This window comes from Hakea prostrata, chromosome 3, assembly GCF_041222555.1.
Source record: "Hakea prostrata isolate BN-2017 chromosome 3, UWA_Hpros_2, whole genome shotgun sequence".
Taxonomy (NCBI): domain Eukaryota; kingdom Viridiplantae; phylum Streptophyta; class Magnoliopsida; order Proteales; family Proteaceae; genus Hakea; species Hakea prostrata.
Window position 1 is genome coordinate 22,877,059 of NC_142602.1, and position 25,386 is coordinate 22,902,444.

The 25,386-nt window shown below is 38.6% G+C and overlaps 2 protein-coding genes across 3 annotated transcripts; both read left to right on the forward strand.

The window, feature by feature from the left end:
• The first annotated feature begins 86 nt into the window (after window positions 1-86).
• LOC149021658 (serine/threonine protein phosphatase 2A 55 kDa regulatory subunit B beta isoform-like) lies at window positions 87-13,761 on the forward strand. 2 transcript variants are annotated; one of them, XM_089149883.1, is made up of 14 exons: window positions 87-608; window positions 2,545-2,648; window positions 2,747-2,842; window positions 2,968-3,087; window positions 5,709-5,918; window positions 6,094-6,185; window positions 10,038-10,156; window positions 10,429-10,552; window positions 10,764-10,887; window positions 11,514-11,582; window positions 11,672-11,763; window positions 11,866-11,943; window positions 12,120-12,187; window positions 12,312-13,761. In XM_089149883.1, exons 1-14 carry the CDS (start codon window positions 506-508, stop codon window positions 12,449-12,451), a joined length of 1,539 nt encoding a protein of 512 aa, XP_089006009.1. In that variant the 5' UTR covers window positions 87-505; the 3' UTR covers window positions 12,452-13,761. The 2 variants fall into 2 exon arrangements, with proteins under 2 accessions (XP_089006009.1, XP_089006010.1); XM_089149884.1 differs by having other exon boundaries at window positions 5,709-5,915.
• A 2,660-nt stretch (window positions 13,762-16,421) lies between these two features.
• Window positions 16,422-24,851, forward strand: LOC149021659 (uncharacterized). The gene is made up of 6 exons (XM_089149882.1): window positions 16,422-16,895; window positions 17,123-17,415; window positions 17,592-17,681; window positions 17,765-17,836; window positions 18,004-18,120; window positions 22,880-24,851. Exons 1-6 carry the CDS (start codon window positions 16,571-16,573, stop codon window positions 24,155-24,157), a joined length of 2,175 nt encoding a protein of 724 aa, XP_089006008.1. The 5' UTR covers window positions 16,422-16,570; the 3' UTR covers window positions 24,158-24,851.
• The last annotated feature ends 535 nt before the right edge of the window (window positions 24,852-25,386 follow it).

Here is a 25,386-nt window from a genome sequence, read left to right on the forward strand (position 1 = left end):
CCATCCACTTCGTCGTTTACTGTGAAAATTATAAAAAAAAAAATATATTTTTAAGAATTAATAATTAGTAATAGAAAAAGAGGAGGAATCACATTACAGAGAGCTGGTTAGGGAAGAGTGATTTGGTTCCGAAAGCTCGAAGGGACGCATTTCCTGCTCCGTTATTTTCTTCCTGTCTCATTTTTCTCCATCTCACCACGGAAAAGGAAAGTTGAGGGGGAAAAAAAGAAAAAAAAAGGAGAAAATAAGAAAAAAGGGCACAGAGAGGAGAAGACAAGAAGGGAGAGAGAGAGAGAGAGGTAAATCGCTGTAAGAATCCTCAATTGGTGGTGTCTGTGACTTCGATGGCATAGCTGAGAAAACCTGCATTTATTTTCATACTGTATTGTGAGGATTTGAAGCTATGATCTTCACAGAAGTGTGAGAAGAAGCGGATCCTTTTCATGTCGTGAGTCCTTAATCTGGGGATTCATTGGTTGATTCGGTTGGAGATTTTGCTTGGGAAATGAACGGAGGTGAGGAGTCAGGAGTTTCTGCTCCAGCGCCGCTTGAGTGGAAATTCTCTCAGGTTTTTGGGGAAAGGACTGCAGGAGAAGAAGTTCAGGAAGGTATGACCTTTTTGTTGGATCCATGAGATTGTTTGGTCTTTTAAGATATCAGTTAGATTCAATTTGGATTAGGGTTTGGATGGCCAGTACTCGATCTGTTTCGGATCATTGATTGCCGGATTGTTATTTATATATTTCGTTGATTTTTTAATTGGAGATTTCGGGAGAAAAATGTGATTTTACTGGTGATTGGAGGGGGGAATGCTGCATGTCTGACTGTCCCTGCCGCTGCGTACATCAAAGAATAAATCTACAGTATATGTGACATTCATGGTGTTTGACAGGAAGAACCGGCTTGTGTGTTTATTCAACAGAAGAGACCACAGTATACTAGGTAGAGCTGATGTGTACTCATTTTAGTTTGCCGGCGAGGAGGGGGCAGGGGGCCGTTTTTCCTTCAATAAAGGAGAACGTGTTGTAGGTTCAAGCATGTTGAAGGGTTGTTTTGATGGCGTGCACGCACCATCATGAGTAACATTTGTTGAGCGGGTCTCCTGAGACTAGAATCAGCGATATGCAATTTGGTTTAATATACCTTAGTTCTTATAAACGTAATAATGCTCATCTTTCTTCGTGGAAGACCTAACCCTCTCCTCAAGCAACATAGATGGACCTGTGTACAAGATTTTCAATTTAGTGGTTACCCAATTGATTGTTATTTGATCATCATAAAGAGTTGCACTTGAAGTGCTCATTTTCTGTAGTCATTAAGGCACGTTTAGATCATAATAATTTGGTATGCCAGGTCAGATGATTTATTATTCCGTATTAGTTGGTTTTTATATGCTAACATCCTCATAGGTTAGTTCTCAAGTGTTGTGTAAACTAGATTAGTTCATGGTGACTTCAGTCCAGTTAATAGCAATGGTTACCAATATTAACAGTGTATTCCTTAATGCCATGTTATGTAGATGTATTCCTCAATGCCATTTTATTTAGATGAATATGTGTCACATAATATTATTTTGGGGTTCAGACCCTCGGCGTACTATGGTCAACTGCCTATATAAGTGGTGGATTTGACCTTTTCTGTATGCTTTTTGGGGTTGATTTCTACGTTTTAGTATTGTTTCATTATTGAATGATGATTGGTCCACTTTGGTATATTCTTGTTTGTGTAATTCACCAAGTAGAGGGAAGTAGTTTATGACTTTTATGCATTTATGCAGTCTACTGAATTTTGGTCCTTGTGGAGGGTTATGGATATGAGTTTGGATTAATTGGTAAGGCTTCACTTAGTGGCCTTTTGTTTCGGTAATGTCCATGATTTTCTTGTGGTAAAAAAATAGTGATCTTATCAGGGCACCGATGCATTATCCACCATGACTTCTGTCCAGAGACAGAAACTTCACACCATTCAGAATATAACTTCCAGAAATCCTACCACAATAATTTTCATGTGAAAGAAGAGACATAATCTACCAAATTACAATTCTATGGGCCTTTGGTAGCATAAGGGATAAAGTGGGCCTATGTGGTTGTATTTTTGAGGATTAAATATCAATTAAGCTGTTAAAAAAGCAGTTGAAGGCTATGCTAATATCTCGGGGAAGAAATATGCAGTCGAATTTGATCTTTGGCATATGTTTCCTTATAAGAGGTCATGAGTTGCAGAGTTTTATTGTGGCAATGAGGTTCTTAGCTTGTCATAGAGCTCCTGCATGTGCCAATAATATGTTCTCTTGTTCTTTTCGAGAAAATTGCATTCAATTGCTTTTACATGTGGATGGAGAGTTTGGAGACAGTCAATGCCTCTTTGTGTAAATTGCTTTTGCCAATTATTGAGTCCACTAAGAAAATGGGATTTTTGGAAATCTATTTGCACCTTTGACCACTCTTTAATCTTATTTTGTGTTTAACTTTTCATTGAGAGTTTTGTGACATTGTTCTATTTGGTACTTGCTTTGCTAACCTATTCATTACCTTGTTTTTGCAGTTGATATCATCTCAGCAATTGAGTTTGACAAAACAGGGGACCACCTAGCTACTGGTGATCGAGGGGGTCGGGTGGTTTTATTTGAAAGGACTGATACAAAAGATGTACATTCAATAACTAACTTTTATCTTTCTTCATTCATTGTTATATCCATCATAGTTTCTTTTTTTCAATGTGATATTCCGGTGATTATGATCTGTAGCATGGACATCGACGCGATCTGGAGAGAATGGATTATCCAATTAGTAGGCATCCTGAGTTTCGGTACAAAACAGAGTTTCAAAGCCACGAACCAGAGGTATTCCTTTCCATTTTATTGCTGCTTGGCTCATATTTCTTGGTTATAATTTTCCTTCTGGATTTTGAAGTGTTAACAAATTCTGTTACTTTTTTTTCAATTTTTTTTTTTTTATGTTAAATCAGTTTGACTATCTGAAAAGTTTGGAAATAGAGGAGAAAATTAACAAGATCAGATGGTGCCAAACAGCTAATGGTGCTTTGTTTCTTCTATCCACTAATGACAAAACAATTAAATATTGGAAGGTGCGTCTGATCAACTGTCTTTGTAGTTTTATGTCTTATCAGGATAAACTGTCTTTGGTTGTCATGAAGTCTGAAGAACTGTCTTGCTAGGTCCAGTTTTGAGAATAATTGCAATTGTTGTGGATTTCTTGTGATGGTTAAACAATCTGGTTGTAAACAAGATGATAGCTTTTCAAGATTTTTGTTGCCATATGCACCATCTCTTTCGTTGACCTCAACATGTGAAAGCTTTATTTGTGCATTTTCTTGTACAGAAACAGGCTTTGCTTGATTACTATATGGTGAAATGAGTTGATAATATCTTGAATTCATTAGTTGCTTGTTAGTGTTTTATTGTGTTATATCATGATATATACTGTAGGCCATACATGCTAAGGCATTTACTGTGAATATGGCTTTGAGCAGCATAATCTGTGGATCCATGTAGTTTATTGGCTGCCTTGTTCAGGCTTCCGTCTCTTTTGTGGTCATAGGCTACTACAAAAAGACGTAAAAATAATACATGCTACAAATTTTTCTTACTTAAATGTCATGCCGTACATGCTCTAGGCCATACATGCTTAGGCCTGTGCTGAAAATATATAAGTAGTTTATGGACTGCCCCTTTTCAGGCTTTGTCATGAGCTACTGTAAACGTGTCTTAGAATACCATATGCAACAAAAATTTTCTTCTTCAATTGATCTTCATTTGTTCTTTTGTAAGCTGTTTAAAAACTGTAATTGATGCATTATGGATGAGGTTATGTGGGTCTCTTTGGTGCATCCTCTTTGTTTCAACTATGAGTGAGATGCCTGTAGTTGAACCGTACAGAGATAGAGTCATATTGTCCTACTACTATGGTTGAATGGTGAAAGGAATATGAGAAGAGAAGCAGGGGGAAGAGGATTTCCAATTGTCAAAAAGGCATAGTGATCAGTGATTATCCTTCTGCTGGTTCTTCATCATACAATCATTGATACTTGCCTGTTTCTTTTTCTACTTCTCTGTGTGTTAACAGATGAAACTTACCCAACGGATAATTCTGGCAATGCGTTGGGTGGTGATTCTTGAACTCATCCAATTTATTTGTTAGTTACCGTGGTTCTTGGCAACTATGCTCTCATCACCTGCTCTCTTTATAGTCCTTTGATGGTTCTTGTTTGATCATTAATGGGTTCAGAGTTTTTATTTTACATGTTTTTTCCCCTTTTTTTTTTTTTGGGGTGGGGGTGGGTGTGAGGATGGTGGCAGATTGTACTGTGTAAATTGCATCACTTCGTACTTGCCATAGGGTTGTCAATTTTGGACTGAACCGGCACACTCAATAACTTAATGGCCTGGAACTGGTCCTAATGATTGGAACCGGTTAAACTGGTTGGTATGTACATAAATTCAAGGAAATTTGTACTCTTTGTTTAATGTAAATGATAAACTACTCTTTAAGTTTCTAGGAGAGTCCAAGATCATATGGCTTCTACCCTGAAAAAACAGGGCGTGACCAAGAGTTATGTTGTCGGATTTCATTTGTCTCGGAGTGAAACCCTAGACTCCAAACTCATTTTTTGCAACTTTTATGGATTGGAATTAATTTTTTTTTTGAAGTTTTGGATTGGAGATGTATATTTTCGGATTAATTGGAACCACTAAGGAACCGGAACCTTCTTTTTTTTTTGGGGGGGGGGGTACATGAACGGGGTCAAAAGACCCAGGGGAAGAACAAAACCAAAACAAAAACTAACATCCAGTGCCCAAAATAGCTGCCTCAAGGATCTCTCTCAGTTCTTGAGGGGATCCTGAAGATACACTAATTGTCCGGGGGGATATATCTCATCTTCGACACCCAGTTCGCTGCCGCATTAGTTAAGGAACTGGAACCTTTAGTCAAGGGTTCTGGATCTTAGAATTGGATATGGTAACTTGTTGGTCTGGATCAAGTCTTGATGTCATGGAACCTGAACTGCTAAGGAGCCGGACCAATAACCCAAACCCAGACCAATTGGTATGCCTACTTGCAGACTAAGAAGTTCAATACTTATGTTGAATGTAATGTGTATAAGAGAATAACTTCCAGCTAATCAATATGAAAAGTATCTTTTTTAAAAATTCAGCTATATGGAATTAACCTGTGAACTGATAATTATATTTATATTTTCTATATGTACATTGATTCAAGACTTTGTTTTGGTCCATGTGATTTCTTATTGGGTATTTGTGATCTAAATTTATTTGGGGTTTCAAGACTAATCATTGTGGGATGTAATTAATGATGGGTCATACTTCAAAGGTGGTCCTATGATAAACACTCTCTGCCCCCTCCTCCAATCTCTCTCTCTCTCTCTCTCTTCCCTCAGCCTTTTCAAAAGAGTTAAAACTCTCCTTGATAAGTACTTCCATTCCCTACTTGGATATTACTGTTTATAAAATTACAGACGCCGTCTCTAGATGTGATACAACTTTTATAGACCAATTTTGAATTTTGCCTTGTTATAGTTGGGAATTGCATTTGGCCTCCACGTGTAACTATTTTCCATGGGATTGCAGCCATTGCTAATGTCTTATGCTGCCATCTGCTTTAACTACCCACTTTTAGTTTCCTTGGTGGCATTTTATTTAGCTTCTGGCCTTTTATGAGATTTTACAGGTACAAGAAAAGAAGGTGAAGAAAATTTGTGAAATGAACGTGGATTCTTCAAAAGCTGCCGGAAATGGTAGTATTGCTAGTTCAAGCATACCAACCAGCCCAAAATCTTATCTTGCAAATGGGGGATGTTTGGATAAGTCCTACAATTGTTTGGGTGGTGACTTCTCATTCCCACCTGGAGGCATTCCATCACTACATTTACCCGTGGTAGTTGTACTCACTCTAGTCCAATGTCTTCTCTGCCTGGTTTTGAAATGAGAGATTTCAGATAATTAATTATTTTCTGTTTAAAATAGACCTGGATTTATGATTACTCGGGCGTATATTTTTATTAATGAAGCTGATCAATTAGCTTTGGTTCTTTTGTTTCATTTTTCATATTTAGGTTGCTAGCAATGAGACAAGTCTTGTGGCTAGGTGTCGAAGAATATATGCCCATGCTCATGATTATCACATCAATTCTATCTCAAATAACAGGTTCATACGGATCTTTCTACTGAATACACAAATTTGCACTCATAGTATTAATGTAGCTTAGTTCAATATTTTACATTGTTCTTGGGTTTAGGAGTACAAATGAGTGTTTTTGGCTTGTTTGTAGCTAAGACATTGTTCACTAGTGTTGCATATTTCTTTGAATTGTTTAATTCTCTCTTTGAATGAATTAGTTCTTTATCTTCCTTATCACTTAATATCTCCCTGTCTCTCTCTCTTGCTCTCTTATACTCATAACAAATCATAAGAGGGATGGAAAACTTTCATCATCCCATGGTTTTTAAAGCATGAAAGTTGTTCCCTAAGGATCAGTGGCCTGGTTTGGAAGACGGAAGTTAGGTCACAGTAGTCCCTTTTTTAAGAATTTAGGAACCTTTGACTGTTTGGACCCCCATGCCACTGCCAAATGTTGCTTTATTATTGTTACTATTATAATGAATTTGTTATTTAGATTTCTTTGGATTAGTTTTCATGGCTTTCTTTAGGCCCTAGAAGGATGAAAATTATATTTCGTCTTTTATCTTGAAATTAATCCGAAATCTTTGTAGCACTATTGATCTTTACAGTGGAGTGAAGGATTGTACGATTGAATGCTAAGTAGAGTGCTAGGACATCTGATGGAGAAAGACTACTGAACAAATGGTCCTGTGTTGGGCTTGGACTATTTACATGTATCTGTGTGGAGCTCTAGACCACAAATGTAATAGTCACATTACTGGTGTAGAAAGAATCAGAAGTGTTCATATTTTTTATTCGAGAACATAAGTTGTCAGTATCTCTTTCAATTTTATTGTTTTATCATGTTCTGTTGGGGTGCCGTCCTGCAACTTCTCCCTAGACGTTATGTTGGTGGTCTTAGGTTTGTGGTGTTTTTCTTTGTCTCATCTTTGTCAATTCTGATGTCTGATCACGTTTTGAGGTTATGTATTATGTGTTTCTTGTGTAAAGGGACGAAGAGAATGTGGATTATCTTCTCCTATGTGATCCTTTCTAGATGGTTTTTATGGTGTTATCTGGAAATTTTGTGTGCTTGGCATAGATTTTCCCGAGAAAGTTTATATAGCTCTTTCCTGGAAGGAAAACTCTTTAATTTAGAATTTGGGATCCTTGACTCACAGTTTGGAGCTCATAAGAGGAACTTGAAGAGCTTTGGTCACAATCTATGCCTGCGTCAATGCATGACTTGTCCATAAATTTTTTTTTAATATATTTTTTAATTATTTATCATACTTGAGATCTTATGTCTGGCTGAGTTGAAATATTTTATGCAATAATATTGGGATTCTAGGTTCTGGAACAATGAATTTTGAAATCTACCTACATGGTAAACGACATGGTATCTTTGAGCAGAATCAGAATCGAAATTAGTGATATTCTCAAGCCAAAGCTTAGATGAAGGTTAAAATGAAGATTCAACAGACCTCTAAGGTGGTCGAGCAACTGATATACCCTTGGATTGAGGGTTCAACCGAGGGCCAATGCTGGCAGGACTTCAGAAAAACCAGAACCACATAAGGGTTGTTTGGGCCAAAGGTTCTGTTCTGTTTAGGGTTTTAATGCTCGAAGGGGGAAGTGGCTTTAGGGTAATGATGTGCAGGCCTACGGCAAGGTTTGATGTAAACTTCAGCCAATTTGAGCTCTCCTAAATTTTGGGGTCAGTGGTGACAAGTTAGGATCCTAAAGTCAAAGCAGATTTGAGATCCAACTTTTTCGACTGAAGATTAGGATTAGGATGCTGCAGATTTCTTCACTTATTGATTTGGTGGTGGCTTGTGGGTGATCTGAACCTGGACAGATCAGGGTTATTTATTTAATGCAACTGGGGAAGATGAATTGCCGGTCTTTTATGGAGGCTTGCCTTCTTTTTTTTTGGTACAAAGGGGCTTATTAAGCCGGGGGATGGGGATATTAATATGTCTTAGCAAGAGTCGAACCCACGACCTCTTCACTAAGAGGTGTTGGTTTCACTACTAGAACAGCTCTGCATTGGCTGGAGGCTTGCCTTCTACTGTACAAATTGAAAGAGGAAGGTAGGAAGAAGAAAAAGGTCCCTGACCTGGTGAAAAACTTCCTGCATTGGTTGAATCACTAGGTCCTCCAGCTTGGCTAGATTCTAAGGCACTGCCAAGTGGTCTCTGTCGAGTGAGGTTCCTGGCCTGGCATTAACCTTTCAAAACAATTCCTGTAAGGATGAGGACTTGAGAAATCAAAACAAGAAAATAACTCCATGCGTGGGAATTTGAAAAGACCTTAAAATTAGACCCTAAACCTTAGCTAACTACTGCTACTGTCTTGATAGCTAATTTGTTAATGTTGGGACTTAACTGACTCAAATGAGGGCTACAATTCTTTTATGTGTGGAGGCTGAAGAAAGGGTCCTGTTTGTAGGTAATAGGTTGATTGTATTAAAGAGGAAATAGAAGGAGAAATATACAAAAGGAACCCAACCCTTCGGGATAGACAGTCCCCAACCTTGAAGCCCAGCATGTTGTAACTACAAAAACAGACCCTGCTGTCTGACCCTTAGTTGATTTAAGACTAGACTCAAACCGGAATCTAGATCCTGACATAGCATTCCATTCCATCTCTTTAACTACAGAAGCTGGCCAAGATGGGACTAGTTTCATGATCACTCCTTGCCCAAGATGCCAAGAAGTCTGCCATGGCATTTATTTCTTGAAAACAGTGACTTATTTTCCATCTTATTGCTTGCTGAAAGAAGAGTCCTAATTACATAATAATGAATGCAAAAAGGACTTTTTAACCTAACCTTAAATTGGACCAAAATTGAGCACATGTTGATAACAAATTGAACCAGCAGGCTGGTCCAGCCAAGAAAACAAATAAGGACTGAAAAAACTAAGTTTGGACTTACTTTTAGTACTATTGCTAGGGCTATGCCTGCTGGGCAGAAACTTCATGGCCTCTTGTTGGCCTTCCTCTTGTGGACATGGACCTCCAGGCCTGCATCAACAACACCCCAATTTGTGTGAATACTAATAAATAGATTAAAAGTTATCGACACAGTTAGGAAATTACCAGGCAGGATCAGAAATAGGAAGTTATGGATTCCTATAGATCTAACCAGTGAATGTGGTCGACTTCTGATAAAATGAAGGTTACTAACTCTAGATTAGACTCCCCAAATGCCACCAAAATCTGCTGAATGGATTTAGTATGGGAATACAGTCTCTGAATAGAACTTCAATGGCTATCCTAGCTGTATGGTGTAGCACCACTGAGTTGTGCTTCAAACAACTTTAGTTGTGACCAGCAATGAGTTCTCCAATAGATCAACAAAGCAGCTTCAGAAGGAAGGCTCAACGGATTCAGGAAAGAGTTATAGGGATTCAGGGATTAAGTGGAAGAAGAAAGAAAGAAAGAGATACATTGGTCTCTGACCAACTAGAGAATGGCCTTTTACCAGCCTCCATGTTGGAAGCTCACCTGGGTTTGCTGCTTCTCACACACACGCATGCAGAGCACACGTAGGTTGGCTCTCAACCAGGTCTGCTATGGACTGCATCTTTTATTAGTGAACTACTGTATTGCAAAAAGTGGAAACTAGGCATTAATATTGTCCATTGGGAAATTGAGAAAAGAAACGCTGTTTGCTAATTCTGCATTTGCTGGCTTTTCTCTTGTATAAAGTATTATTATGCACTTTTGTTTGTAATGGAAAACACATGGTTCTATTTTGTGGTCCTGGGAATTGTATGTTATGTATTTGACCCTTGTAGTTGATTCTGTATGATGTTCTCTCTTTCTGAGAGTTTGTTTCTCCTAGTTCATATAGGTATATGTTCATTCTCACTGATTTGTTTAATTTTCCAGTGATGGGGAGACATTCATATCAGCAGATGATCTGCGAATTAATCTCTGGAACTTGGAAATTAGCAACCAAAGTTTCAATATTGTTGATGTCAAGCCTGCAAATATGGAGGATCTCACTGGTAAAAATTGTAAATATTTTTATTGCCATATGGCGCTAACCAGTTGATACCTATGACATTTGTTCTTCTCTTTTGTTATTTTGTTAGTTGAAAATTAGACCTTCTATTCTGGTACTTGGTTTTGATCAGTAAATGTAACCTTCAATAACCCATTTGGTGGAAGGGGTGATTTGTGGTTAAACTTGGTAGTGCAAACACCCCCCCCCCTCTTAAAAAAAAGAAGAAGATAATTCTTATTCTTGCTTCATCCATCAATTTCACTGTATTTGCAGAGGTGATAACATCAGCTGAGTTCCACCCAACTCATTGTAACACACTAGCATATAGCAGCTCAAAGGGTTCAGTCCGTCTTATTGATTTGCGGCAATCGGCTTTATGTGACACTCATTCCAAATTGTAAGTGATTCGGTGGTTTTCTCTGTCCTAATAATCTTTCCCAAGTTGCACAGAAGTGAAAAAGATTGAATGTCTTAAGAACCATATGAATTGTTTGAATTTTCTTTTCAAAACCATCAGAAGTAATCCTTTTGAATTACTTTGATTTATTAACAAAATTACCTATAGAAAGTCCTTTTAATACAAATTCAATTATGTTTTCTTCCTACAGGTTTGAAGAGCAAGAGGCACCTGGCTCAAGATCTTTTTTCACGGAAATTATTGCCTCAATTTCAGATATTAAGTTTGGAAAGGATGGAAGACATATTCTGAGCCGTGATTACATGACACTAAAGGTTTATGGCTTCACAATGTCATTCTTTCTACTAAATAATCATGGCATTATTGCGTATTAATTAGATTGTTGGAAATCCAACTGGAAGTCATGACGTTCTGGATGTGGTTTGGTTCTATTCTGTGCATTGTTTAATTGTCTTTGCAATCTGTGTTTCCTTTCCGACGATAAATGTATAGGGGGCAGAAATGCTTGAGTGGAAACAATTATTAAAATGACCATGAGTATGAATAATAGGGCATCAGTGTTCATCCTGTGTGTTGTTGGCCACTTCGCTATCATTCAGTCAGCCAATGAATTTATGTTTATTTTATTTCATCTAGTTTCACTTGCTCAGTGTTTCTTTTTTCTCTTTCCGGGTGGGTGTGTGAAATGATTAAGGATTCATAGAAGAAAATGACAATCTTCCAAAACTCATTCTTCACATTTTAAAACTGTTGACAATGTTCAATATTTTATGACACCATCCAACTACTCATTCTTTCCCTCCTTTTGGCCTTGTGGGGGTAATTGACAAGTCTGTGCCCTGATTTTATTTACTTGTACATCTCAAATCATTCAAGCGGGAATCTCAGTCGATTAACATTTTCTCCCACCTCACTCAAGTATGTTTTACTTGGTTACCAGCTATGGGACATAAACATGGATTCTGGTCCAGTTGCAACTTTCCAGGTTCATGAATATTTAAGACCTAAGGTAAGTTTATTTCAGAAATAGTTGGACATGGAATTAATGTAAAACTAAATTATTTTGTGCTGATTACGCTAGCCCTTGATCTTGACCAGCTATGTGATCTATATGAAAATGATTCCATCTTTGACAAGTTCGAATGTTGTCTGAGTGGTGATGGAATGCGAGTTGCTACTGGATCGTACAGGTAACATCCTCCCCTTTGACATTCCTAGTTTATCATCCTCACTGATTCAGCAATTTACTATGAATCTGAAATTGTGATGCTACCCTCTTGCTGTAATTCCAGTAATCTATTCCGTGTGTTTGGTTGCGCTGCTGGCAGCACTGAGGCGACAACATTAGAAGCCAGTAAAAACCCCATGAGGTATATTACTACTGATTATAGATAATACGATAATAATTTTAATTGTAATAGAAGCAATTTTACTATTTTTGTTATCTTTGTCATAATTGTGCTAACACTAGATAGTACTGAAGGCCGAAGATTTCCAGTGACTAATCTTACCATCATTTCATGTCATGCTTTTACTCTTTAATCAGGAGACAAGTGCCAGCGCCTTCAAGGCCTTCAAGATCCCTGAGCAGTCTAACACGCGTTGTCAGAAGAGGTTTGTCTTTGTTCAATAATCGACGTTCTGAATGGCGAAGTGTTGTGCATTTGGATGTCTTAATAAGCTGTTTTCCTTTAGATTTGGATTCCCTGTTAATGTGGTTCTCTGTTCAAATCTGTAGCTGGAGCAGAGAGCCCGGGAGTCGATACGAACGGAAATGCTTTTGATTTCACTACAAAATTACTCCATCTAGCTTGGCACCCAACTGAAAACTCTCTTGCCTGTGCCGCTGCAAACAGCCTGTACATGTATTATGCATAGAGATGGTCCTGGAAGAAACATGGTGTTCAGCAAGCTCTTTGGTTTGCTGTTGGTGAAAATCACCTTGCCTTAACCAACCAGTGAGACAGACTGTGCATCAAACCTCAATGCCTCAGCATCCTTTTAGCCTGTAGCACGTAATCTGATACCAGGGTCCCGGATTGGCTGTCTCAGAATCCATGAGGAAGTAACTGGTCTTTTGTTTCTGGGTGGCACCTTCCATCTGATTTTGTATTTCCTAGAAGAAAAGATGCAGCGTCTGTTCTTAATTGTATCGGGTATAGCTAACAGAAAATGCGATCGTAGCTCTCCTACAACCAAAGCAGAGGCTGTTCAATTCTGCAGCTAGATTTGAGATGAAAGGGGTGTTAATTCAAATTCGAGGCAAAGAGGCTGGTCTGTTTCTTCAATCTTGGTGGTACTTAGGGCAAGGGGCTTGTATTGTTGGACCTACATTTTGAGGGCTTGTGAAATTTAATTTAATCATGATTATTGTCATATCCCAAGCTAACCCTTCTTTCTTCTTTTCCAGAGTTGCCATTCTGTTTGTTTGCATGTCTGGTAGCTCTCAACTTATGGTCCTCATGGGTCTTAAATGGAAACTGAAGTACCCCTGGAAATCCTACTGTGCTCTTTGTCTGTTATTTTTCAGTTTACAATCCAGTACTTGTAAATTTATGAGGGTTGGTTTGAATAAGCTTTGGTTACTCCTGTTTCTTTTTACCCGAAAAGAAAAGTTTACTCCTGTCTCTCTCTCCTCTTCCTTTCTCTAAAGTTGCTGCATTGCTAAATACAGTTGAATACCTTGGATATATAATCTTTCAGGTCAAAAAATGTGCTGCTCTGAGCATTGATGGTTAAACAAGTGAACCTTCTGAATTTAACTGGTCTTCAATTGACTAATCCTTTGATTTGTTTCCACTTTTCTATGATCTGTGATTCAATCTTTCAGGGGAAATTTCTCTGTTCCCCCACAGTGAAAGGTTCATCCATAAATCTATGGTCACAATTATAAGGAACCCCATGAGGTACATTACAACTGATTTCTCTTGTATGTAACAGTGCAAGAAAAGAGCATCAAACAATAGAACAAGACAGGGTGAATTAATACACTATTTCACACAATTGCCATTGAACATTCTTCATCTTTGTTGCTTCTTTGATAGAAAAATGACTAGTAGAATGTCTATTAACATGGATAATCTGTACTACTTAAAGCAAATGACTTAATATGAATACTATTCTTGTCAAACATGCATTATCATGTCATTTAGGCTTCACAAAAAGAATTTTATTTAAGCAAAGTTGCATTGCCTTGACAAACCATCTCAAATCTAGGCTTACATCTAATGACCTTCAATTTTTTTTTTGGGGTAATCAACCTTTCATTAAAGAAGGGCAGGAGAGGGAAAACAAAGAGTTAGCAACCACTCAGTAGAACATGACCAATAACTTGGGCTCTTAACCAAGTTGGTCTTCCAGACTAAAAAGTCCGCTACAACGTTGGACCCTCTAGGAGCATACATTGGCTTGACGCCCAACACTTACTTGCTATGTACTTGATATCTTCAATAATAGGAAAAATGAGCTTCAATTTACAACTATTAGGAAGCTTGTGTTGAAGTGCAAACAAAAATATATCAATACATGCATGAACAGGAAATAAAAAAAGAGGGGGGGGGGGGTGGATGGAAAGCATATTGTGTCCTATGGCAATCCATGATCATAAATTGGAAAGAATGGGATTATGTCATTAACCATGAAGTACATGATTTTCAAATGAATCCCTCCCATTGCAACTTTTACATGAATAGATCAGAAATAAAAAATTCTTTTACTTTTATTGAGGATGAAAGAGGAAAGAATGAAGATGCAAACTTTGGTTCATTTGCTTTTGGTAGGCTCTCCTTTCATTTTTCATAGAGGAGGGGATTGGGATAAATGGAGAATGCCAAGGGTATAGTTGAAGAAAGTAGCTGTTCTCATGTATTTTAAAATCTCCATGGCTAGTTTGCTATGAAATTGAACAAATCACTCTTTTAGAAGATAAAAATATTGTGGAACTCTGTATGCAAACATGAAAAAGGGTTGTTGTGTAGATCCGAATGCCAGAAACTGTTAACAAAGAAGCATGGGTAGATTGATTGCCCTAGGGGGCAAGCAAAAAAGTGGCATAGTTTCTCCTTTACCTACAAAAGGAAAAAGGAAAAAAGGTTTAAGACTTTAAGCTAGGGGTGTCAATTTATAGCCCGAACCGTTAAAATCGAACCGCATTAGCTCGTTATAGCCCGAACCTGCCTGAACCCAACCTAAATGGGCCGTAATTGGGCTGAGGGTTGTGGAGCCCGCACCAATCCGAAACCGAACTGCAACTTGTTATAACCCGTTTACAACCCGTTTTGTAATTTTAATTAAATAGTATTTGAATTATTATATTACCATTAGGTAGTTGGTATAGACAATTAAAAAATGGAACACGGACCCCCGAGGTGGCAGACATAGTCCAAAAAACAGAAAGCACGCCTCCCATACCATAGAAAAGCAAAAGGACAAAATCACCATGACAAAGCCACTTAAATAAACAAAACAGGGGAAAAAATGAAAAATAAATCAAATTCAAATTCAAATCTTGAACCGAGAAATACGATGTTAGCATTCGAAATCAAAAGAGTGTTAAGATCAAACATCATGCCATCAAAATCAAAAGAGTTGTTAAGACAAAACATCAAAATCAAAAGAGTGTTAAGATCAAAACACAGCCCGAACCCGCGCGAAGCTCGCAACGAAGTCAACCCTCGAACCATGGAATCACACCACGGGAAGGATTGAGATGCTCCCAACACGCACCAAGCCATGGAATCACACCACGGGACGGAGCCATACGCCGCCAGAACCGGGAAGATCAGAACGGCGCAAAGACGAAGAGAAGGGCAGACCAAGCCACGAGCCACAGGCCATGACGGAAGGCACAGCCAACAACACCCCCAAACCCAAAAGCTCACAACACGACCAGCAAGCCAAGACGCCCACAACCGAGAGAAATTTCAAAACAGGTCCCCTTTATCCGGATTTCGACAATGAAAATACCTTCAAACTTGAATCTGTTCACACCGAGTCAAAGAGCCCCAGAAGCAAGAGAGCAAGCAGGGATTCAAAGAAATGAGTGAAGAAGAAACACAAGGTTGATGTCAGCGGTGCGGGGGAAGAACGAGAACACAAATGAATATTAACTAAATTTTTTTTCATTTTTATTCCTATGTTTTTGTTTAAATTAAAAAAGGGAAATTGCATGAAAGTGATAATTTGTCCAAATTGACTTCTAAAACGGGGAGAGCAAGTTTCGTTTTTTGGACTAAAAATGACATAGACCAAACCTCGGGGGTCCAGATGAAAATTACCCTTAAAAAAATTAAGCATGAATTCAAAGATCAAATAGTCATTTTACTATTTAATATCTAGGTTATTGATTTTTATAGAATGGGTGGATTTTTTTTAATGGAAATTGACCAATAGTTACTTTACTTTCTATATAATTTTTGCTTTTGTTGTAGGATGCTCAATTGTTTATTATTGTTTTTTTTTTTTACATACCATAAACCATTAATCAACCCGAATCTAAACCGTTAGCTCAAACCGTTAGTTATCCCAAATCCAAATCACACCCAATCGAAACCGGTCCGAAACCGTTATTTTCCTAATGGGCCGTGTTTGGGCTAGGTGTTTTTCAACCCGAAACCGTTAGGCCAAGCTTGAAACCATCTCAAACCGCACCGTTGACACCCATACTTTAAGCTAAGGAGTACTTGAGTTATTTTAAAATTTTAATATAATTTTAGTTATATTTTAAAATTTATTTGAATTTTAGACTCTTTCTTTAATTTTTCTATATTTCAGGAGCGAGAATTGTAGAGAACGTGAATCTGAGTTGGGATGGAACTCTTTTCGGATTTAACATAAAGTCGAAAACGAATCGAACTATCCCCGTTACGCCAGTTTTGATACATCTACATAAAGGGGAACCCGAAACCTTCCCGTTCTAGGGTTTTCCAGGATTGCTTTTTCATTCTCTTCTCTCCTCTGCTGATATAGATTTGCAGAGAAGTGCAAAGCAAGTTTCAAATGGCTGACGAGCTACCCTTCGCACCTCGAATGGATAACAAGCGGAAGTATGAAGACCAAACGACTCCACCACCTTCATCGGCTCCTCGTCGCCCTACTGGATTTTCTGGTCCCATCACTTCTCTATCTCCAGATACTACTCACTCCCATCCTCCTTCTTACAGCAACGTACCTCCACCGCTCGATGATTTCCAACTTGCCAAGCAACGCGCACAAGAAATCGCTGCTCGTATATACAGCAATGCAGAAGCCAAGCGCCCTCGCGTGGAAAATGGTGGTGCCAACGATGAATCAAACGAAAAGGGTTTCAGTTCCGCTTCCACTGGTTTGTTTTACATCTTTCTATTAATTTCTATTTAGGTGTTTGTAATACTATTTGCTGTGCTTAGTTTTTTCTTTTTTGGATTCCGGTAATCTCTTCTTGTTAAGGGAAGAACACGCCCTTTTCTCTATCCTTCCAAATTCCTGCTTAGGGTTTATATTCTGCAGTCTTCTGAAAATTCTTATTTTGCTTGATATGAGGCTTAGCGACTTTGACATCGTTGGATACAGATTTCGGGCAAAAACCGCCCGGTCAAGTTGGTTTTGCCCCTCCAATTGCGCCTGTCGCATACGGTTTCCAGGGTACAAGCAAAATAATCGACATCCCGAATGGAAGGGTAGGTGTTATCATTGGAAAATCCGGGGAGACAATCAAATATCTTCAGCTCCAGTCCGGAGCTAAGATTCAAGTAACGAGGGACATGGATGCGGATCCTAATTCACTGACCAGAACGGTGGAACTTGTGGGCACTGCCGAGCAAATAAGCAAGGCTGAACAATTAATCAACGATGTTCTTTCTGAGGTAGTACTTCTTCATTTCGATTCACGAAGTGTTGCATTCTTGATCTTACTTTTGTCTGTAAGAGCGTGCACGCATAATTTAACTAAAGCATCTCTATGTAATAGTTAAAGAGCATGCTTACATAGTTTATTTTTGCTGTATGCATCATTCCTTTGTTCTCTTCCCTTTTGAATCAGGCTGAAACAGGAGGTTCAGGTATAGTTTCTCGAAGGATAACTGGTCAAGCTGGAGCTGAGCAGTTCGTAATGAAAGTCCCAAACAACAAGGTATCAGAAATAGGCTGCAGGTTGTGCTTTGGTCTCTCTAAACACTTAGATTTTCGGTTAGTCTTTAGTGTCATGTTTTTCAGGTTGGTCTGATAATTGGTAAAGGTGGGGAGACAATAAAAAATATGCAAGCCAGGTCAGGCGCTCGTATTCAGGTTGGTAATAAAATATGAGTTTTTAATTTTGCTAGTGTCTTGTTTCTCATATCGCATAGCTCTCCCCCCCTCTTCTTGATGACTAGAAGTGTAACAGCTTATTGTTGTATTACCTTGTACATTGAAATTGTGCGCGTGCGCATCTGACAATGTTCTCTATTCCTCAGTTAGTACCACTGCATCCTCCACCCGGAGATACGTCGATGGAAAGAACTGTTTATATAGATGGCACAGAAGAACAGATTGAATCTGCAAAACAATTGGTCAATGAAGTGATCAGTGAGGTATGTCATACTGCCTACATTATATTCTAGGTCTGCTTGTACTGATTGGAACTTTTGCATCAATGTGATTGAGTAAAACTTCCTGAAGTAGTTAGGTCTGAGAGAGGGAGAGACTCATATTGGCCTATGTGTATCTTAGTTAAAATTATTTGCAAATTCTTCTTGTTTAGATTTTGCTGTGGTTCTCTAAGATGTGTTTGTTCTCCTTGCTGTATGTTACGTATATCATCCATTTGCTTAGGTTTGTGATAGTATTGGCCTTGCACTTTAGTTCGCCAACATTTGCTTCCATACTTGTTGTGCAATCATGGAATATTTCTATTTTTTCTCATCTGAAATCCTATTTTAATTTTCTTATTGCAAAGAGTTATTTAGTATAGCCTATGGCCCTTTTCCCAATTTCCCCCTTCCTGTCTAATAGCAGCTAATGGCAGTCCAAATTCTTCCCTGATTTTGTGACTCGTGTTAATATTTTTGAGTGTGATGCCTTATACTTTTATATCATGTCACTGTAGAATTCACGAGTGTTCATAGTTGTTTTGTCAATTTTGCATTCTTTTTCACTTCTGTATCTGATGTCAGAAAAGTAGTGATGTAGAATTTGCCAGTTGATCTCTCATGTCAAGTTTCAGACTTGATTGAGTAGACTACATGGCGAAATAAGTAAACCTTTAGGAAGATGACACATGGGGTATTATACAGTTGAATTTGGCTCTGAAATTGGACAGGAGGTTAATTGTCAGGATAACCTTTGTATATATCAGGTGAAATTACGAAATCACATTTCTATGGTGCACAAACTAGGTGTACCGTGCAGGAGGGCCCCTCCCTATATGGGCATGCAAAATATCTTTTGCCTTCCAATATTTTGGTGGTTGTTCTTTTGTATTTTTTTGTATTTCAAGTAGTTTCTACGCTAGGTTTACATATCAAAGAAGTATTTGTTTGTTTATTTGAAATTGACTGTAAACTTGTAGTATATTTTGGTAACTTCAGTTCACATAAATATTATGTCCAGTCTGGCATTGTTATATGTATTTTGTATTATTTTTTTCATTCCGTACGTGCTTTCAAAGTATACAGGAGGATCATTATATTTTCCTTTGTCTTCAGGTTGTAATGAGACTTTCTTATAATAAATTTGTTTTGCGTTGAACTTGTATTTTATAGTTACTTCACTGCATTTTTGCTGGATCATCTGGCTTGTGTACTCCGATTTTGTTGTAGTCATTTGTCACTTCTCAAAATATCCATGGAGTTGGATTGGTTTTGAGATGACTTTTGTCTCCTCCTTTCTGTGGTGTTCGGGAGAAACTGGAAGAGGTTATATCTATGATGCTGATGTGGACAGAATGATCAGTCATCATTGTCTCATGGAATGACTGTGGACTAAGCACTGGGCTGTGGCTTTGCTTGTTTCTTTGAGTGTTATCTTCAATCTTATAAACTTCATAAACCAAATTGACCATGCTGCTGGATATTGTTATGGATCTTATATAGGTAAAATGCGTTGTGATATCGAGACACTGAATCTGCTTTATCTCTGAGTTTATAGGATGCTTTTCCATATACAGTTGCCCTTCTTAATTGTCCCAACCAAGTAATCCCCGATCCCTGAAGATATGGATTGAGAATTGTAAGTTGTATCCTATAGTTTTGAACCTTCCTGAATCTTTTCTGCTCGATATGCTCAAGTGCTGGCACTATTTGCAAGATGAGTTGGATTTGAAGTTTTTAACTTCTATAAATGCTTCATTTCTAGGATGTCTCTAACTCAAGTCTAGTAGTCATCTGTTCATGAACGTGCAAGTGAAATAATCATTTGGATCATCTTTTGAGCGCATCCTGAAAACTGTTATTCCATGCAGCATCTGACTCAAATTGTTATCGTAATTATTGTCGGATAAGCTTATGACACCAGGTGAATCCTATTGGAGTTCTTTTGCATGGGGTCACTGGTATGGTCTTGAATACTGTTAATGATTATTACTTGATCAGTTAAGTTTAAAGGCAAAGCTGCAGTTGATGGGCAATATTGGCACTTTAAGTTTAGAAGTTTTAATCTCAAGATGGTTAGTCTCTTGTATCGAATAGTCAGTGTTTGTCATCAGAGTATATCTTGGTTGGTTATTTGTGACCTCATGGATAACTAAAATTATTATATGATTTTTATATCTTTCTTCTGCGTTCAAATTTACAGGAGGGAACCATTGAAGCGGTTGCTTCTCTGCAAGCGTTGTTATGCACAATCTCTTTTTGAACTTACTCTTTAAGGGCTAATTTTCCCCTTTGATTTCTTTCCTTATCAATATGTTTCTATGTGAGAAACCTACCTGGAATTATTCCCATATTTTCTGTCTAGAAATTTCTTAACACTAGAGAGTTTCTTTATCTATATCTTCAGAATTTTGGATTGTTGGAGAGGTTATCTGTTGAGTTGAAGAGAAATCCCTGTTTATTCCTGAAATTATTGGCCTGAATTTTTCATCTCTTCTACCAATTTGGCTTCCAATAATATATCTATGATAAGTTTACAGTTAGTAGATGATGTTGTCCAGATGCATGAGGACCCTGCTAATGCAAGGTTTTAGAGGGCAAATTTATGCAGCCTTACCTTGCTTTACAGAGAGGCTTTTACATGTTTTGGAACTTGTTTATGCAACCTGGTGGTTGCATTAATGCAGCATGACCGTTGCTAGATTTAAATAGTGGATTATGATATCACTATTTCATATAAATGACTTTTTTTTTTTTTATTACTTTTGACTTACAATGATTTTCTTCTTTGGTTGTGTTTGGGTGAGGAAGGATCGTGTTAGTGCTCTGTGCATTTACTCCTATGGTGGCTTTTTTGCTAGATACCGTGTGTTGGTTTCTATTCTTGTTGACTCCTGTACCCTCTCCTCTAAAATTTGAATTCAACCTAGCAACTTAGAATAACCTCCCTCCCCAAAGTTAAAAATATAACAATTGTGAAAAATAAAATGAAAAAATTTTAAGAGGGCTGTTGAACGCATTGAACAGAGTATTAATTAAATCCACATGTCCATGTCAGGTGACTATAGTCGTCACTGGTATGGTGTTTATTATCTAATTGGTTTCCTCTTAAGATATGTTCTGCCTCAAATAAAGACTTCTTTCAGGAGCCCTTCAAATGTTGGTGGTAGTGACACTCTTATCAGTTTGACTCATATTGGTGGTGATATAATCCGTTACTATTGGCTACTTGGAGAGAGTTCCTTCTATTTAAATCCATTGGACACTATTATTTTATTCTGTTTGCTCCTTTTCGTAGTGTCATTCTTAATACTGAGATGGATTATTCCTGCGCTTTCTTTGATCCTGGCTTTGTTTGGCTGAAAACTCAGCTGAATGGTTAGTGGAATCTAGTTTCTAGCTCCTACTGTTGTCATTGCCTTGGGAAAAATATCATGTCCACTTTTGGTACTTGGAGAGAGTTCCTTCTATTTAATCCATTGGAGTCCATTATTTTATTCTGTTTGCTCTTTTTCTTAGTTTCGTTCTTAACATTGAGATGGATTATTCCAGTGTTTCTGTGTTGTGTTTGATCCTGTCTTATATTTGGCTTATAACTCAGCTGAATGGTTAGTGGAATCTGGTTTCTAGCTCATACTGTTGTCATTGCCTTGGGGAAATATCATATCTACTCTTGGTACATTTTTGTTTGTCAAGTCTATTAGAGCTCATATTGTTCAGACGGGGAAGTCTTTCCTGTTGTATATTTTTTTTGTCTGTTGATGCAGTGTAATTGGCAAGTTGCACTGCAGGAATACTCCTGTACCAGCCAACTTAGTCTGGTTCAAGAGAATTCTGTTCTTAGCATCTTCATTGCATGTGTAAGCATTGTATCCTCCAAAGTTCTCGCAGGATCTGTGTTTGAAGCAATTCTGTAGTTGGACCTCTTAATCTGTTGTATATACTTGTTTCCATGCTTTCATTTCTCATTTTCTAGCAGCAGCTGGAGACACTGCTTTCAGAAGAGGTAGGTCTTTGGTGTTGCACTTGCCTTGTTCCTACTGTTCTATTCATTTGATAATTGATACAGTTAAAAGGTTAGTCACTATCATACTGCAATTTATGCATCCCATGTCTAATTTTTTCATGGTTTGCCAATTTTCTGATACCTTAGTTGTCCAAAGTTGCCCCAAGTTTTGGTCTTGTATTTATATCAAGATATATTACTTGGTTCCTGCAGTTGTTTGGAGATCTATTAATTTACATTAGTTGTATACATACAATGTCATGCTCAGATTAATCTTAGGCTATTATTACAATTGTTTGTTTGATGCCTTCATTTCTTTTATGTAATGCTTCTGTTAATGAGCATGCATTAATTGGACTGTGATGAGATAAATTATGGTTTGGAACTCTGGATTTTGTTGCTTCCAAGTGTATGCTTGGCTCTTTGGTTTTATGCATAGATACCTGTATAGCTCTCGCCTCTTTCTTTTGTACCCATTCACTTTGAGTAGGGAGAGGATTGGCATCTGCTGGCGTACCTCAAATAGTTCAACCCCCAATGCGGTATGTTGGCGTCTGTACCCCTTCTTAATGCTGATATGGAATGCATTAATCCTCATTCTAGATATTTTTTGCCACCTAGGTGATCTATTTTGATTGTTAGATGTGAGTTTGCCTAGTTGTTGCTGTTTGTATATCAAGTTCTCTTATTATCTATGTATTGCCATGATTTCTGGAAATAGACCTTGGTTCACATGTCGTAACATGTTATTTGCAGAATCGTGTTCGAAACCCAATGATGTCTGGAGGATACCGTCCTCCCCGGCCACCAACAAGTTGGGTTCCTCCTGGTCCACCTCCGATGCAGCAACCTGGCTATGGCTACATGCAGCCTGGTGCATACCCAGGGCCACCACCTCAGTATAACACAGCTCAGCCATCTTATGCTGGCTATCCAGCTCAACCGACCGCTACTGCCTCTGGATGGGACCAAACACCCGTCCCGTCATCAGGTCAGCAAACTAGCGCTTCAGGCAGTGGGTATGATTACTATAGCCAACCACCACCTTCACAGCAGCAACAACCCCAGGGAGGTTCTTCAACCACGCCTGAAAGCACAGGTTATGGTTATGGTCAACCCCCACCATCTGGTTATGGCCAGCCAGGGGCCTATGGTGAATCTAATTATACGCAGCCTCCTTCGGTGCAAAACCAGGGTTATTCTCAAGATGGTTATGGTGGTGGGTATCAGACACCACCAGCACCTCAAGCAGGATATGGTCAACCACAGTTGAATTCTCAGGCTGCATATGATCATCAGCAAGCTTACAATTCAGCACCAGGCTACGGAAATGTGGGTAACCCAACACAGGATGGTACAGCTGCTTCATATGGTCAACAGGGTGGGCCTGCCCAAGTGGCTTCATCTCAACAAGTTCATCCACCTGTCCAACCTCCTGTCACACCTCAGCAAGGTTACTCAGGTCAGCAGCCTGGCACTACTCCACCAAGCTATCCATCCCAAGTTCCTGCTGCTGCTCAGTCTGGTTATGGAATGCCGCCAACTTCACTACCAGGTTATGGAAGCCAATTACCAGCTCAGTCGGGTTTTGGGCAGTCAGCACCATTAACACAACCAGGCTATGGGCCACCAGCACAGCCTCAAAGGCCTCCTGTTCAGCCTCCTTATGGGCAGTCCCAACAGCCTCCAAGCAGTCAAGGCTACATTCAGCCCGCACCGGCACAGGCAGGGTATTCGCATTCTCAGCCAACACCAACTCAGCCGGTCTATGCACAGCCAGATTCTGCTCACCTTCGCCCCCCACCTGCTAGCTATGGCACAGCTGGTAAGCCAGGATATGGTCAGCAGCCTTATGGTGGACCACCTGCGGCTTCACCATATGGAGATGCTTACGGCAGTAGTTATACACAGCCTGCAGTCTATTCAACTACTGACAGCAATGCAGCGGGTAATGGTCCTGCAACTTATGATGCGCCTCCAAGTACTCATGCTGTTCCGCAGGCTGGTGCTGCAAAAGCTTCGCCAAAGAGTTGATTTTCTTTGCTAGGGTATGGGTTGTTTGGGTCTTTTTCTTTTTCTTTTTTTCTTTTTTCCCTTTCTGTTTGTGTGTTAGGGGTTGGGGTTGGGGGCGTAGTTTGGTCTGGGGCGCTGGCTCCGATAGGTTCAATAATGCTGTTTGACGACCATGTTAATGATGTTGATGTTTGATATTTGTCTTTTGGTGTGGACAACTATCTTTTAGCTAATTGGAGCTGGTCGTGTTCTTAGTTCCAATGGTCCCCTTCCAAACTGATATCGTTTTTCTAACCCAGTCTCTGCCCCAGTGATCCTTTCTCAAACTAAATTCTAGTTGTTTGATCGTCTTTCAAACTGATTTCTAGGTCTGTAGATCCTATTCCAAACAGGTTTGATTTTTGAACCCAGCAGAAGCGGATGGGCGGAAGCAAGTCCATTATCATGTCATGTAGGTTACTAGGGAAGTGAAAATGAAGACCCTTCCCTAGTGTACAATGGGGAGGGGACTGTTTTGAAGGATAATCTTGTAATGCTAACTTCTTCTACCCTTCGAAATCTTCTCCCATCTCAATTGAATTGATGTCTCACGTAGAATTGGGATCCATGTTTTGGCCAATTTTGCAAATCATGTATCGTAGTTATTCTTTGATATATTTTATACCTACATGGAGAGAAAAAATTTGATTAGAACAAATGGGTTGAATGTTTGACTCGTATTCAAAATAAAATCTTCTGTTTTTGGGATAGAGAAGATATTTGAATTCTTGTACTTTTGGATTTTGGATTTTAAAACGAAAAGATGATTTTGCTTTTAGATTGAACACAAATGTTCAAGCATGCGGATGGAAAATTTTTGTTCGGTTGATAAGACTAACACCTCTTAGTGGAGAGATTGTAGGTTTAACTTTTGCTGAAGGCATTTATAATACCTCTCCATCATATACTCGAATCCCTTCTCCTACTTTGTTTATGCGCATATGGTAGTTGTGTGCACTTTAGGGTGAGTTTATCCAATATGAAAATAAAATGTTTTATTTTTTGGAAAGGAGAGAAGAAATTTAAATCTTAGATTTTCTTAAAAAACAGAGGATTCTGTTTTTAGATTGGACATAAGTATTCAATTATTTAGATTTGTTTCTAGGCAGAAGATTTGGACTCTTTGCCAATGTAGGTCGCTTGATTGGTAAGACCACTATGTTGTTAAGACCAATACTTCTTTGTAAAAAAAATTATGAGTTCAACTTTTA

What these genes read in the sequence shown, in the direction of transcription:
- LOC149021658 (XM_089149883.1), top strand. Translation starts at nt 506, where the DNA reads ATGAACGGAGGTGAGGAGTCAGGAGTTTCTGCTCCAGCGCCGCTTGAG. An exon ending in AATTCTATCTCAAATAACAG is followed by an intron (nt 6,186 to 10,037) that starts GTTCATACGGAT and finishes TTAATTTTCCAG; the next exon opens with TGATGGGGAGACATTCATAT. An exon ending in GCCAGTAAAAACCCCATGAG is followed by an intron (nt 11,944 to 12,119) that starts GTATATTACTAC and finishes CTCTTTAATCAG; the next exon opens with GAGACAAGTGCCAGCGCCTT.
- LOC149021659 (XM_089149882.1), top strand. Translation starts at nt 16,571, where the DNA reads ATGGCTGACGAGCTACCCTTCGCACCTCGAATGGATAACAAGCGGAAG. An exon ending in TGAAAGTCCCAAACAACAAG is followed by an intron (nt 17,682 to 17,764) that starts GTATCAGAAATA and finishes CATGTTTTTCAG; the next exon opens with GTTGGTCTGATAATTGGTAA. An exon ending in GGTCAGGCGCTCGTATTCAG is followed by an intron (nt 17,837 to 18,003) that starts GTTGGTAATAAA and finishes TCTATTCCTCAG; the next exon opens with TTAGTACCACTGCATCCTCC.